Source organism: Gossypium hirsutum, chromosome D10 (genome assembly GCF_007990345.1).
Source record: "Gossypium hirsutum isolate 1008001.06 chromosome D10, Gossypium_hirsutum_v2.1, whole genome shotgun sequence".
NCBI classification, from domain to species: Eukaryota; Viridiplantae; Streptophyta; class Magnoliopsida; order Malvales; family Malvaceae; genus Gossypium; species Gossypium hirsutum.
Genome location: NC_053446.1, coordinates 54,093,832 through 54,109,817, shown reverse-complemented (window position 1 = coordinate 54,109,817; position 15,986 = coordinate 54,093,832). Strand labels below are relative to the sequence as shown.

Below are 15,986 nucleotides of genomic sequence, written 5' to 3'. Positions count from 1 at the left end.
CAAAACTAAAGGTAAAACACCATACATTCAACCATTTACGTTCCAACTATTATTATTACTGTTAATAATAATATTTTATTGGTTAAATTAACCATATATGCAAAAAAAAAAGTTAATTGGTCAAATAAATCGGTTTTTTAAAAAAAATTAAAAAATAAATAGTTTTTGGTGAAAAATATAAAAGCATATCCAATTGAATATATTTTTCTCACAATTATATGAAAATGTGTAATTATCGAAAAATATATCCAAATAAAGTACTTTCACTGATATGTTAACAGGAAAGCCCTATTTAACTAATTAACTTCGACATATTCAACTAATTTAATATATTTCATATAATAATAATTCATCCAAATTTTTCTTTTTAAAAAAAACACAGTAAATCCAACACCAATGACGAAACCATACATCTGGTTTTCCAGTCTCTGATACTTTTTCAGATTTCAGTTCACATTCTATCTCCATACACTCTCAGGAGAGGAGAGGAGAGGAGGCTCTGTCGCTGCCACTGCGTCATTTTGTTTCTGTTTCAACTTTCACAAGGTAATTTTTTTTTTATTTTTCTAATTTCTATTTTATGGAAACCAAATCAAAATCAAACCACCAATTTTGCATTTTATCGGGGGGTGTCAGAACTAAAATTGCGCTTTCAATTGCTACTACTACCACTAGTACAAGGCGAAGTTGCAGTTGGAAGGCGATTGATTTTATTGCTTGTGTCCCTTTCAAAAAAGCTAAAGCTTTGTAGCTGTAGATATAGTGGTGGTGTGCATTCTTAACTCTTTCAGATCCGAATCCAATAATGCAGCAGCTGAGTTGCGACTGATTTCGCCATTTCCGTTAACGATTTTGTTTCTATTTTTGGTTTTTGTTAGGTACCCAAAAAGGAATTTCAAGAGATGGATGGAGATTCGCCTTTAGATTACGCCACAATTCAGATCCTGCCTGCTGAAAACAGGTTCAACCTGCATCTCCGATGTCACTAACTCACTTACTCTTTTTATCTACAATGGAATACTCATTCTCTGCTATGTTGAATTATATATATTAGGTATGAAGCATATAGTTGTAGTGACAACAAAGTACAAAAAGTGGGTGTTGGGGTTCTGGAGAAGCTCTTGCCCCATTTACCAGGCCTACAAAACTTGTACACCCAAGGCTCCAATGCTGACTACAAACTCCAACCTCCTAACAATCTCAACTATGCTCACTGGTTTACTAAATCTACTTTCACCAGGTTCTCCTTTTTCTCATTTTCCATTTTTTTGTCAGAGGTCCTCCTACATCCGATAGGGTCCTGATTAATCAGCGGTCAAGCTGGGTCGGACCTCTGAATCGGGGGGCATTTTAGTTCTGCATGCGCTTACCCCCTTTGTACTTTCTCAGATTCGTACATCTTGTTGGTTCAACTGATTTAGTGGACACTGCTAAAGGTATTGAAGGTGAGATGTCTCTTTTGGAGGAAGCCAGAAAATTTCATCTTTCTCTATATGCTCAGGTAAATGATAATATATTGTCTGTGTCTTTGACTGCCTCTAGATTTTTAATTATATGTAGGAGTCATCACTAACAAAAGTTTCTTCTTCTTCTCAGGGTCACCAAGATCATATTCAAAGCAGCGAAAAAGGTAAATGTTATGTTCGAGCAAATTTAATGTTACAATCTTCTTAGATACTTGGTATAAAAGGAGTACCATTCATTCATCTTATTGCCTTCTATTTATTTGCATTGCAAATAAACTGAAGACTTTAACATATGATTGAGGCTTCTTTTTAAACTAATTGGGAACAGAAGTGTTGTCCCTTGTCTGTCTTGCTTATCTCCCTGGTCTTGTGTTTTGCCAATTGAACCTAAATGCCTTGAGAGATTAATTGTTCTCTTTCCTTGTTCAACAGATACTTGCAACTCAGGAGACGTGCTACTAGCATCCAAAGTAACTGCTGTTCTTCACAACTTTTTGTAATCAAAATTTCCTTTAGGTCCTCTAGGAGTTGTTCTTATTATTCTAATTTATGTTATTGCCACTAATATATGCACTTGATCTCTGCAGATTGACGGTCACAATTCATTGTCAGATTCCTCAAAGTAAGTTCACTAATATAATATTTATGTATATATAATATATGTATTATGGTTTGTTTGTAATTTCTCCTGAAAATTGTAACTAACCTATGGAAAGTTTATTGCTAGGAATGAGCTCTTACGTGCTATGGACTCAAGACTTACAGCATTAAGAAGTGAGTTAGTTGCAGCTTTTAACCAGTCTGTTGGAGAAACATGCTCCTACAAAGAAATCACTCACCTAGCCAAATTTGCTGAAAATTTTGGAGTAAATGATGTAAAGTAAGTTGCCTTCCAAAAGAAAGCGCATGGATCTTTTAAATTCTTATTTGCTCGAACAATTTGTAATGCAATACTTTTACCAAAACATTTGAATTTCTTATATATATATATATAGATCGTTTATTGAAATGAATTATAAGCAAAAAATAATCTTAGTAAGTCTGTTGCAGGAATCTTTTTTGCAAGTTTCAAGAGCTGAGCCAAAAGAATCAAGTTGCTACTGTGTCTGATGATGAAAAGTCTTCATCCACTTTTGCTTCGATGAATGACAGAATAAACAAGACTGGTGGAAATGATCAAATATCAAAGCCACCAAGTTCAGAAACGCCAGTTAAATATGGTGTTTCACCAGCAAAAGCTGCCCAAGTTGAACGTCAGAGCTCAACAGAAAGTGAGGAATCTTCTGACTCAAGTGACAAGATTCATACGTCTGCAGAAAGAAGTCGAGCTCTTATAAGATCTGCATCACCTAGACGTTCAGCGTCTCCCATGCGAAGGGTTCAAATAGGGAGGAGTGGCTCACGTAGGGCCCCTGCTTTGACCATTAAGAGCCTTAGTTACATTCCTCCTAGAGAAAAGATATTTCCTCAAAGAGATGTAGCTTCGGATGGTAGTGAAGAGGAAGGATCAGGACACGCTAATAAACCTGAGAATAATGTTCAGCGTATGAGTGTTCAAGACGCAATTAATCTTTTTGAGAGAAAACAAAGGGATCAGATTACTGATGTTCCTAAAAGGAACTCATTAGCAAACATCTCTCTTGGTGCAGGTAAGTCTGTATTGAGAAGATGGAGTGCAGGTATGAGTGAATCCTCCTCCCAATGCCTATCACAGAATGCTTCAGAAGATCCTGTTCTGGAGCCTCCTGATAATGATATCATGAGGAGGTCAGAAGTTAATTTGGAACCTGATACTAGAACTGATGCACACAATGTCGATGAGACTGTTGATAAGAATGTAGAAAGGCTGGAAGAGAGCTTGGCTAGTCCAATAGATGTTCATGAGGTCGCAGATATAATCCAAGAAGAGGAAGCTAATGAAAGGTCAAAAAGCTCAGCTGAATGGAATCGGAAAAACGAAGTGGAGTTGAATCAAATGTTCAAAAGAATGATGGAAAATCAGCCCGCTAGCCGTAGGAAGCCTCAAACTAAAGTCAGACAAAATCTGCCTCCAGAGCAGAGAGGTGGATTTTATGACCATTACAAGGAGAAGAGGGATAAAAAACTTAGAGGAGAAAATGCTGGAACGCGTGCTGAAAAAGAAGCAACGTTTAAAGCAATGCAGAAAATTCTTGATGAGAGGAAAGCAGAAATGGCTTCCACAAAAGTTAATAATTTATGTAAAAAGGATCCTCCAACAAAGGCCCTAAAATCTGTTAAAAATTCCCAAAAGGTACAAAAGAGTCCTCAGCCAGCTACAACGAAGGAAACAGTAAAAGAAACCACAAAAACTTCAAGTGCAAAGAGGATCTCATCTAGAACATCCTCCTTGCCTGCTACTCGTAAGTCATGGCCTTCAACGCCATCACCAAGAACAAGAGGAACATCACCAGCTAAAACTTCTGCTGGAAACTCTTCTTCTGGCACTGTGCCAACAAGTCGGAAACCTCAGTCGGCACAAGCAGTACCTCGACTGAGTCCTAAAGTGGAAAACTCCCAGCCGCAACGAAGAAAAGTGAATGCAACGCAGACTTCTAAACAAGGTTCAATTGGTGTGAATGAGAAGCAGCAGCAAAATTCAATGAAAAGCAACAAAACAACCAGGACAAAAGTTGCAGTAGCACGTGGAGACTCATCCAGTGTGGTTCCAGCAAAGCCTAGTTTGTATAATAAGGTAACAAAGAAAAGTACTGTAGTTCCACTGGAATCAAAGCCATTTCTCCGGAAAGGTTCTGGATTGACCTCTGCTGTTGGTCCCGTTAACAAGATAAAAATTCCTTCTCAGTTGGAGGACCCTTTGAAAAACATTGAAAATTCAATTGATGCTCAAGAGAGTGATGTCAATGTTAATTCTTCTGTCTTGGTGAATGAGCTCGAAGATAAGCATTTTTCATCACTGGGTCACAGTGATGATGCTATTCTACCAGAAACACAGGCAAACGGCCACCAGAAATGTGATGTGACTGAGAGTGTTGATGAACTTGCTCCTGACTTTGAAGAGGACCTAAAAAATGTAGGTGGTTCTTCCCAAGGTGCGGAAGAATCAACCATCTCACCAACTGCCTGGGTAGAAATAGAAGAGCATCAGAAACTGCCTGACCAATGTGAAGACCAAACGGGTGAAATTACCTCTTCAACTTGCACTGCACCTGTTGGATCGGCTAGTCCTCGTGTCCGTCACTCTCTGTCACAGATGCTGCAAGAAGAAAGTAGTGAAGCTGATACTACTGAATGGGGAAATGCTGAAAATCCTCCTGCAATGGTCTACCAAAAGGATGCACCCAAGGGATTGAAGAGGCTGTTGAAGTTTGCTCGGAAGAGTAAGGGGGATGCAAATATGTCGGGTTGGTCTAGCCCGTCTGTCTTTTCTGAAGGAGAGGATGACACAGAAGAATCAAAAGTTTATATTAAGAAAAATTCTGATAACCTACTACGAAAGGCTGCTCTTCATGCAAAGAACTATGGGCAACAAAAGACTTTGTTATCGGATGGATATGAAAATCACTTGGATGCTCATGAGCTTCCATCTGGTATATTTTGATTTTTCTCCTTTTCTATAACCATTACATTCTTATTTCTGTCAAACTGTTTCAGTCTCATATAGATAGAATCGAGGTGGCTCTAGGTCAAAATCATAGGAGTAACTGCTTTCATGCCTGTGTCCTGTGGTTCATTATTCTATTGGTCGGCTGTTTTGGCTTCTTTGCTCAAGTTTCTGGAAAATACAAAAATAGTTGTAAATATTACATTCCTTGAGTCTTCACCTATTTCTTATGAAAGTACTGCATATTTTGGTTATGCAGCTCAATCAGGCATTAGCACATTTGATGCACACAAATTGCAAAAGGGAGGTGTCTCTGCAGCTGCTTCCACTACCAAAGGTCTACATCCATCTCATTATTAATCCAGTTCCTCTGCTTTTAATCTTCTGGAATAAAATGTTTATTTTCTTTTTCCTTTGCAATTCCAATACTATTTGCCTTTTATATTCTTTCAGGGACAAGGTCCTTCTTCTCCCTTTCAGCATTTAGGGGTAGTAAACCAAGTGACATGAAGATTCGCCAAAGCTAGGACATTCATAAAATCGAGGCTATCGACATTTCTCTCTCCCAGTCCTTAAGCTAAAATGAACTAGCTTGGCTGAATGGCCAAAACTTCTGCTTTTCTCTTACCATTATTATTATTATTATTATTATTATTATTATTATTATTATTATTATTATTATTTTGGTGTATTGGTGTTGGTTTGCATGTCAGCTGTGGGAGATCATCTCTATCTGGTGCTCTGTATTGTGTTGGTGAAATGTTGATGTAGATACAGTACTTTGCAGGATTAGGATTTCCATGCTGCTAAACCAAATTGTTCCATGTTAACCATTATGTTAAGGACATAATAAAACCATAATGATTTAATTTATTTATTTTTTGTATCAGCACAAATTATAAGAGCTAGCATTCATAAAATTCTAGCCTTGTACTGTGGAATCCCGTAGTGACTGCTAGAATGAAGCGTTGCACAACTTTTTTGTGATCTAACATGGCTAAGAATATAGCATTCAGACATAAAATTCATGCAACCAATTACAAGACTCGACGTGTCAACAAAGCTAAATGAAACGTCAACTGAACAATTAAATACAAAATTTTCACAATAAAGATTCACTGGAACTTGAAATATAAGAGGAGAAAATTCATACATTCTCAGGACTTTGATCTTACCATTGAATTAAGAACCTACTATCGCTGCAGTGATTACATTTTATTTTTGTTATAAGTCATAAGATGGGTTTATCTCTAATAAAATTTTCCAACATAAGCCCTTTCCTTCTATTATTCTACCTAAAAATGTGTCAACTTTCCAACTTTTTCCTTTTGCAGAATCTAAAACAATGAATGAGATTATTTCTCCTTTTCTGATAGATCAAATTTTTGAGATTTTAGTCCTAATATATAGATATATATATATATATGAAAAGAAAAGGTATGTCCTAAAATGAACTCACCACTCCCTCATTTTCTCACCAAAAAGAGAAGTGTCTTACAAATTAATAACCATATAGCATCTTCGAAGTTCGAATGTATCCCTCCATATGATAAAAAAAAAAAAGAGAGACTGTATTCCCTCCATTCCTCGTGACTGAAATTAGTTAATTAAAAAAGAGGAGCACGAGTTTTGCATTAAAATTACTATACAAAAGTTTAAATGATAATAAATTTTACAAAATTCCCTTTCCCTACAGCTCTATCATATTCATTAAAAGATTATTGAACTGCTAATCTCTGGAGATGATCCAAGAACACCTCAAAGCTGACATCATCAGTAAAGATTATATCTCCGCCCGGATGATGACCGTCTGAGTTGTATGTTGCGGAAGGATTCAACTTTGCTAGAAGAAAACGGGCCTGACATCCACAATCACACTCTCTTAATAACACCAGATTTCCAGCAAGAAGATGAATGAATGTTGCATATATTAAAGAGGGCAACGGGTGATTTTTGCTCGCACTTGATTTTTACTTAAACCTGAACCTGCCCACCCTCGCCCCCGCCTGGAACTTTATTTAAACTTTAGCACCCAACTCCAACTCCAACCTCAACCTTGAAATAATTTCCCAGATTCTACCTCGACTCGCACGGAAATTTTAGATTATATTAATTTTTACAAAATTAAACCAACTCCATGCTATACGATCTAATAAAATTAAGAAATTGTAATCAAAATATAAAAATATATATTTATAAAATTAAAATATAGCTTATAAATTCTAATAAAAAAATATAGTTATCAAATTGAAGGCATTCCAGTAAATATATTGAGGCAGGCAGCTTTTACCTAAACTAGACTCTGACAATTCTAATGGAAAAAACTGACCAGCTCCACCCTGAAATCCGATGTTCAAAGAAAATCCCACCCCTATAGGCTCAAGGCAGGTTGGAGCCTAAACATTTCGGAGTTTTTTGACATCTCTAGTTGCAACTGTGTACTCTTAAGTCTTAATTATATTATATCCACAATTAAAAACTTAATATACAAGCAACAAGAACAACAGATTCTGACCTGTGAGCCATGCTGGTCACAAATGACTAGACGAGGAACCGGAAACCTTTCGTTGATTATTGCATCTGCATCATCCCTAGGAGCTTGCAGCAACTGGGCAAATGCCTACACGGAACAAATGAAAATGTTCATAACAAATATGCACTATCCAAGGCTCTGTTTTTCTTATTTATTTTTTTAAATCTTTCGATTTAAGTACAAATAAAACGAAAAAAAAAGAGAGCATTTCTTAGGATGTATTTTTTCTATTCTTTTTTGGTTCACGCATAATCTAAGACTTTCTATCACAACTTGTATGAGATTAGTAAATATTTAAATGATTTTTTCCCTAAGCAAATATGCAGGCAAAATGATGCAATATTAATACTGATTCTGTTGCTTTGTTTTATTTTAACTTCAAGGGATTAATTGGAACTCTAGTACATAGATTTAGGATTTTTTCCCTTTGCTTTTTTTTTCAAGGACTGGTGCATTAGGTTATATTTGTTGTCTTCCGTTTGCTTAAACGTGGATAGTTCCTATAACCTAATACAGATAATTAGAGGGCCAAATAAAATTATAATAATCCAGTCTAAGTATAAAAGCAAAACACAGGCTAATGTTACCAATGCAAAAAAGTAGTGGGGAAAAAAAAAACCCCGGAATTTGAGGCCAACGTCTCTAAAACTACGGGCCAAAATATTTCATGACCAGCAGCAATATTTCTTGTTTAATAGTGGAGGTCCATGTAATTCTCTGTCCATGATAATGAGACCATAATGGTCAAGAAAAAAAAGACAACAAACAGCCTTGGCTAAACTTATGGGTACCAGTGAAAGGATTAAATTTTCAGATAGTATATACTTCTTAACTTTTGGTGCCTTTTTGCAATTACACTTTCCCCACATGGACAATATGTGTTTTGCCCAACATCAGACCTCCAGATATCAGCTTTCCTTGTCAGTTTTTTGGATAAATATAGACTTGCTTTTCTAGTTCAGCTGAACATATAAATTCCAAATTCAAGAAATATTACCTGATGCTCGGGTTGATTGTGGTATCCAGCTTTCCGCCACTGAGCAATAGTTGAGCCATGAAAAATTACAATGGTGAAATAAGAATCTAAAAGCAGGATCCTGTCAGCTGCAATTGCAGCCACATCAAGCAGTGCTGGTTCGGGAGCAGACTGAAATGAGTAAGAAATCAGTGAAGGTTGAATCATCACAACCGAATTGGCAACATTTTCCCGGTTCAGGATCATTCTGAAGTATGCTGTCTCATCAGGGCTGTTATTGAAAACCTGTAAGGCATGAACCAGCTTATTTGAAGAAAATTCCAATATCCCATAACCTATATTAGGTCATAGTTTTCAGTTACTGTGATGAAAAAGTATGTGATTTATAAAAACCAAGATGGACTACCTGGACAAATTGTGAACGTCGCAAATGAAACAAGAACTGAGGAAATATTGAGAACCTCGGAGACAGGCTGAAAGAAGATGGGCTATCCTTTTGGTAATCCCCAAAACGGGAACACATATGTATCAATGCTTTATCCAACCATCTTATAGGGTCAAATTCAGCCTGCATGCCAATATTTAAAAATTGTAAACACCACAATCACACAGGTCAAAAAATTGCATAGAGGAATGAAAACAACTCTTATAGGAGTATTTGAATAGGCTGTGGGAAAAGCCCATTCATCTCTCCTATTTCTCAAGTACCCATATACCAATTTTAAACATCTAACGAAAAGCTGTTGCTGGGGCCAGGAAAAAAACATCACACATGATACAATAAGGAGATGAAGAAGTCTGTAACTCGGTAAGGATAGAAAAAAGTAAAAAATGAACTACACAACCTTAATTTGTACAAAATAAAAAGAAGAATATGGAGAAACAGGGAGTACATTTAGGAGATGCAAACACCAGATCATATAAAAGCCAAGTATCTTTCTGCATACAGGGTAACATTTTAATAAAATCTCAACAGGATGATGTCAGTTCTCAGCTCCTTGCATTGTTGCTAGAGAACTATGGTCTATTTGTTAGTGGTTTCCTGCATATTGCAGGATGACTAGAATAGTATTGTGCTGCTGAGATTTTATGTTGAGTTTCCTTCCAAAATGTATGTACCTTACTCTTTAAGAAATGTTGGGGACTATGTCTCAGTGTCTTGTTTGCACTTCCTGGTACAGAGGGAGGAAGAATCTTGAAGTCCTAAACTAACGGTTTCAGATCCCTTTCTTAAATGAATTGGATTACTTTATAACCACACTCCTTTCCTTTCTTAATGCGAGGCTTGGAATACTTCCAATGTAATTAGGTAGTGTGCCCTTTATGGATTTCCTTCATTTTCCTCTAGTATTACCTTTCATAACAAAAAAAAAGGGGGCATGGAGGAAGCAGACCCACAATTATAAAAATATTCCCTCAAATGTAAAAGGCAGTTTATCAGTGACCTCAAGCACACTAGGCATTGTGGTTAAAAGCATGTACCCTGACATCACCCAAGGAGCAAGGTGCAAAAAGTCCGCTAGTATCAGTGAAGCAATACATTCAAAAATAATTACATATGTGTGTGTTGAGTAAAATATTGGCTTGCATGAAATACTGGTTCTTCCAAGAATCATCTGGATTAAAAAAAACTTGAAATACATTATGTTTGATATAAAGAGTACCTCAATTTCCATTTTGAAAGACACTAAGCGTGCCATCACCACAGCTGCTGCTTCTTGGTCAAATCCAGCAATCAAGTCCTACAGCATTAAATGTCGCTTGATTAGGTGAAATCGTGTGAAATACTGAAAAGTAAAGTTGAGAACCTGACACCTGGTAAATATTCCTAGTAAACAATTCCCCATCTTCAATGGGGATAAGGAATTAAAAGGCAATAGATAAGAAGGAAAATATGCAAAATTATTCAAGTTTGCCTGATGAAGGGGATAAGAGAACTAGCAAACTTGTGATATTCACCAAGAAAAGTATCACGATTAAGTGATAAAGGATCATCTAAAACTAGCTTCTTCTTTTTTTTATGTTTTTTCATATATGGCTAAACTCCAGATTTAGCCAAGGACAAAGATCAAATATTCACTTCAATCATTTTGTTAGTTCGCAACTGTTATGTCAACAATGTATTAGATGGTGTTACTTTATCAATAAAAATAATGAATGACATGCCATACATAAAAGTACAAAATCTAAGAGTGAAAATAATGAATGACATGCCATACATAAAAGCACCAACTCTAAGAGTGAAAATAATGAATGACATGCCATACAATAAAGTACCAACTCTAAGAGTGCAAATAGTGAAAGACAAATATACCTTAACAATTCATTAAATTAATTAATTATTTATCACTGGTAATATTCACCAAGACAAATATCACCATCAAATGATAAAGGATCATCTAAAACTAGCTTCCTTTGTGTAATGTTTCATACCATGGCTAGCAGCTAGGTACTAGCAACATAGGGTGAATGGATATTTAATTTCCACTCTCTTTCACAAAATAGGTTCTGCCTTTAAAATTCTAGTCTCTTCTTTCAATTTTTCTTACACATACACATAGGTATTTTTGTATCATTATTTGGACTCTTGACCTGTTTAGTAATTAATTTTGTGTTGAATATGTGCCAATAGATTTGAGGTATACAGATCCCAATTCACAGATACATCACGTCTTTGGGTTTGCGAGTTCAACATTTGAGTTTGAAACTGGTGCATTGCAGAAGAAGATGACAACAGATGAAGATGGTTGGTAAACTGGCAAATTTTGATTTATTTGGATGATTTGGCCAAAGTTTCTCTATGCTCCAGAATTTATTTCGTTAATTGATCCAGTTACTTTTGAGATTCATTGAGATTGTTTTTCTTACCGTTGTTACAAAAAGCAAACCATAGGAATTCCTCTCATTTTTTCGTGTTCATTGTTTGATAGCTGATATGGGATTTTGAAGGTAAAAGACAAAGAAAACTTACAAGGGCTGAGAAAGTGAGAAATGCTCCTTTCTCCTTTTATTATTATTATTTTTTTTTTGGGGGGGGGGATGAGACAGGGAGACAAATAAAGAGCAAGTAGAAATGAAAAAACTAAAGTGATTTGGCCAAAGAACTACACAGGTTCTCAAATGTATATTTCAAAAAAGAGATGTTACTAGCTACAATGCCATATCATCACCTTAAAGTCCAAACTATCCAAGCTAATATGCTTAATAGTGATGATCTATCATAATGTATGCAACAGAATCAATCCCAAATATCAAAGCCCACATAAATGGTTCCTACTTCCTAGATTTCAATTTTTTTCCCATTTTTGCAAGTAGTAATTTCAGCCTCTAATCAATACACGGACACCAAATAAATTTAAATAATTACCTTCAATAATGTAATATAGTATCCATCTCTGTTCCACCAACCAACCTATCTATTTGTACCTACCTAGTAGTCCAATGTTAAACACGCTACAAGCTTCGCAACAGATTTCACAGAAACTCTCCTTCGAACATCCAAGCAAAAAAGTAAAAAACACACACACCAAGCAAAATTGTAAACTGCCTCAAGTCTCAACTAATTGCTTATATACTTGTTTTCAAGCATATTAAATGAGTGTCAAATCAAAATCACAGGAAATCTTCCCCATCCATATCAGCTGTGATTTTCATTTTTTCTTAGAAAGTTGCAAAGCATCAAAGGCAAATTAGACACTATTGGCTTGGTTGTTTCCTTTTCCCTTTTATTATTATTGCTAATTGACAATAAACATGAAATTGCAGGGAAAATCTTTTAGTGGAGCAAAAGTCATCAAACAATAAACCATTGAAGAGACAATCAATTACAATAGAAAATCAAAGGCTACCTGTATGCTTCCGGGTCCAGCAACCCATCTTCTTGAAAGACTTGTAACACGAAGCCTCATTTCGGCGGTGCTATGCTGGTAACTGTAGAAATATAACTGTGAGCCAAAGATGTTTGAACTGCTACCACCATAAAATTAAAACAAGAATCTATATAATGTATATAAGGTAAGAGTTCATACTATGTTAGAAATTGGAAATAAAATTGATTGTTTGAGGACTGAAGAGTAGCATCAGGGATCTCCTTCTTAACAATCTCAAATATTAAACATAAAGACGTAGCTTGATCGAGGCCACACATTTTCCATGCACTGGTGCTTCCTTGCCCCACTATGGTGTCAGAGCACAAAGGACCTTTCTGCACATAGTTACTAACAATTAGACACTTTAAGCATGGCCAGTAGAAAGAGGAAACCATGTAAGTCTTTCATCTATACCTTTTCAAGAGATGCACAGGGCCCAAGAATACCCTGAACTTTGATGTCCTTTGAACAGTTGATCTCAAATATACCACTACAAGCCAAGCAATAAGTTATCAAGATTGTTCAATGGATCCAGCTATCGAGAGTTATAAAATAGAAAAGTTATAGAACTTTTAAACAGGCAATTCAATTACACAACACAAAGCTTCCAGGAGTACATGAAATTTGAAAAAGAACCAACCATTGTCCTCGATAGGCTAACATAAACCAGCTAGTATCAAGGCAAATTAATGCTGCACAGAATGGACTAATCATATCAAGAAGAACGGATATTTCAGAGCTGGTTCCTGTTAAGTACCATGCAACTATAGGAAGGCAATGGTGGCTCAAGTTACATTACTAGACTTGAAGGTGAGTGTCAGATATAAGCATGTGTCTGGGACAGGTATGCTCAATTTTCTAAATTTTTCCACATAATCAGAGGATTATACCCTCCATACCTATGTCTGAATTCGTGTGGACAAAAGTATTTTAGAAAAAATGAAGTCAGCGTAACATAAGGCACAAGACTAAGTTCAACAAAGCCTTACTTTGAAGATAGTCCAAGATCCTTGTCCTCTGAACGGAAAACACGCCTAAGAGAGTCCTTAAATACTGAGTGACCAAAACTTTCTGCAAGCACAACGAGTCCCCCGGTTTTCTCAACAGCGACTTTAAGTTCAGCAACACCAACCTAGGACAAAATAACATAGCACAACAGAAGAATGTGATTTTATCCAAGGAAATTAGACGGGTGCAGGTAAGAAGCCACCACTAGAATGCTTTTATACTAGATAAGAAAAAATATAAAAGCTGTTATTATTAAAAACTGCAAGCAAATACTAACTTGGTCAAGGGCACAAGCAAAGAGATCAAGCACATGTCCTTGGTGCACAAGCTGCTTTGCAAGAGCTTCATAGAACTTAACTGCTTTATGATAATGGAGAGCAGAATCTTTGTCTAGGTCCTTATGGGAACGTATTGGGTCAGATAGATTCTTTGAGACAATCTACAAGGAGAAGATTGGTAAACAGGTAAATAAAACTAATAGAAATAGATTGTTATCATGATGAATGAAGAATAAGGAAACAAAGCAGTCCTTACAGCACCAGGGCCCTCAGTTGAGGGGCCACCAATAAATGCCAAGATTCGAGCTCCAGAACCAGGAACGCAGGCACCCAACAAACTGGCAGCAATACTCAAGGCAGTGCCTGAACACCTGCTAGCTCGTTGATCAACAGGAGTGGGCCAAGGATCTTTCTGGAGCTCCTCCAAGATCTAGAAAGGGAATCCAGTGGTTTAGCGTTGAATTAGACATGGTAAAAAGAAAATTTTGCTCAAAACCTACCGAATTGAGGGCAAACTCGCAGTCAGAGGCAGGTAGCAGGAATCGGGCAATGCTCTCAGAAGACAGGCCATCTCTGGCACCAGCAATGACACCAGTGGGGGGCTTGGGCTTGATAAGGAAGAAGTTCATCTGCTCAAGAAGCTGTTCTTTAGAGACATCCTTGGAGCCCTTGAAGACGTAGGTCTTAGGAATGGTACCGAAGCCAAGCTCATGCACATGAACGAGGGTGCCAAATGAGATCAAACCAACAAGGGAGTTGTCGGGCAAAAGGCCTATGGCCTGGGACAATGCAGACTTCAGAAATGCCATTTCCTCTTCGATAATGGAGGTGTCAACAACGAACATGAAGACAGGAGGAATGGTGGAGGCCTCCCCTGGGGATTGGTACTCAATGGTGGTGTACTGAGGGAAGAGCTCAGCAGGGAGATTTTCGTCTGAGATGGAGGCATAGTGGGGAGGGAAGTGATTGCGCTGGAAGCAGAAGGGGCAGATCCAAATCTTGGCAGCAAAATCCACGATGGAGAAGGGGTTGAGTACAGAGCGGCAATTGCGGCAACGGAGAGGAGCATAGGGTAGGACGGGCATGTTGGGGAATGGTTTGATCGGAGTGTAGACGGCTGACACTGGCACCACACAGTTACTTGCCTCTTGCTTTGTCCCTGGTATCACGTTCCATGCCATTCGAACCCCATCCTGCCCTTCCAGCTCCATGAATTCAGCCATAATCTTTATGCAACTAATTTGCCCTACCTATGCTGCAAGGAAAAAAATTACCATTTCATGAAGAGGAAAACAAATTTGAGAAATATTACGAGAAAGGAATTTAGTGGTTCACCAAACAACATATATATAAATGAATATAAACAATTGTTTAAATGAATTTTACTTTTCTTTTTTTCTGAGAGAATGAATAACTTGCCAGCATAAAAGTTAATTGCAACCAATGTCCTTCAAATTTGTAGAATAAACTTGCGGAAAGAAATGTGAACTAAATCAAGCAGTTACTGAGGGTAAAAGGAAGAGGGGCAGGCGCGTTACACAACAAAATAGTGTGTTACAGTCCAGTTCACTTGAGATTTCGAAGGACGGCAAAGGCAAAATCGAAAATCAGAATATTGATGAGGCAAGTTAGGGAAATTTCTTGTTCATCAAAGAGTTGCAGTTATGGAAAGAGCAACACAGACCACATGAAATGACAAATAACAACGAAATTAAGCCGCATAAATTCATAAACCTGTCTGCCTAAGTCCTAACTCGATCTAGCCCAATCAAAGTGACTAAAATCATGCCATTCCATCGGAGTTTCCAGCCTAAATGTCGATTAAATTTGGTGAGGATTTTGAAGAAAGTGGAGAAGCAGTAATTATAAAAGAAGCAAAAGAAAGAGAGATTATTAGGATTGAAAAAATTAAAGGAAAAAGCAATAATCAGCTGACCGGAAACGGCTTTAAAGCCTCTGATCTGATGGAGGAATCGGAGAGAATCGTATCCGACGGAGAAGCTTACAAGATGTCGAGAGATCATAGAACAGAACAACACTATCATTTAAAATGTGAATTTTAATTAAATTTAACTTAAATTAAATTAACCAGAGGAACATGACACTAGCAAAATGCCATCATTCTATGATGTACCTACAAAAGCATAGTAAAAAAAATACAGATTTACTCCCAACAAATAATTTGCCAATACAGAATTAACTTGATATTCGTGTTTAGTGCAGTAAAACATAAATTTGAGTGCATTAAATCGTATTGTGTTATAAAAAATAGT

At 36.9% G+C, this 15,986-nt stretch overlaps 2 protein-coding genes across 5 annotated transcripts; one reads left to right on the top strand and one right to left on the bottom strand.

Moving 5' to 3' along the window:
- Window positions 1-326: 326 nt before the first annotated feature.
- Window positions 327-5,926, top strand: LOC107916255 (microtubule-associated protein futsch). Of its 2 annotated transcripts, none has more exons than XM_016845415.2 (11): window positions 327-546; window positions 879-961; window positions 1,055-1,240; window positions 1,390-1,501; window positions 1,597-1,630; window positions 1,899-1,936; window positions 2,054-2,088; window positions 2,194-2,346; window positions 2,517-5,035; window positions 5,309-5,386; window positions 5,503-5,926. In XM_016845415.2, exons 2-11 carry the CDS (start codon window positions 903-905, stop codon window positions 5,574-5,576), a joined length of 3,288 nt encoding a protein of 1,095 aa, XP_016700904.1. In that variant the 5' UTR covers window positions 327-546; window positions 879-902; the 3' UTR covers window positions 5,577-5,926. The 2 variants fall into 2 exon arrangements, with proteins under 2 accessions (XP_016700904.1, XP_016700905.1); XM_016845416.2 differs by lacking the exon at window positions 327-546 and adding an exon at window positions 621-768.
- Window positions 5,927-6,489: 563 nt separating this feature from the next.
- LOC107916256 (protein transport protein SEC23) lies at window positions 6,490-15,911 on the bottom strand. Of its 3 annotated transcripts, XM_041103280.1 has the most exons (14): window positions 15,650-15,818; window positions 15,448-15,523; window positions 14,214-14,968; window positions 13,970-14,143; window positions 13,713-13,874; window positions 13,417-13,559; window positions 12,842-12,917; window positions 12,587-12,762; window positions 12,407-12,488; window positions 10,223-10,300; window positions 8,965-9,126; window positions 8,580-8,843; window positions 7,565-7,669; window positions 6,490-6,908 (listed from the first exon to the last, which is right to left on the bottom strand). In XM_041103280.1, exons 3-14 carry the CDS (start codon window positions 14,934-14,936, stop codon window positions 6,768-6,770), a joined length of 2,286 nt encoding a protein of 761 aa, XP_040959214.1. In that variant the 5' UTR covers window positions 14,937-14,968; window positions 15,448-15,523; window positions 15,650-15,818; the 3' UTR covers window positions 6,490-6,767. The 3 variants fall into 3 exon arrangements, with proteins under 3 accessions (XP_040959214.1, XP_016700908.2, XP_016700906.2); XM_016845419.2 differs by lacking the exon at window positions 15,448-15,523 and having other exon boundaries at window positions 6,490-7,125; window positions 15,650-15,911; XM_016845417.2 differs by lacking the exon at window positions 15,448-15,523 and having other exon boundaries at window positions 15,650-15,911.
- Between the last annotated feature and the right edge of the window lie 75 nt (window positions 15,912-15,986).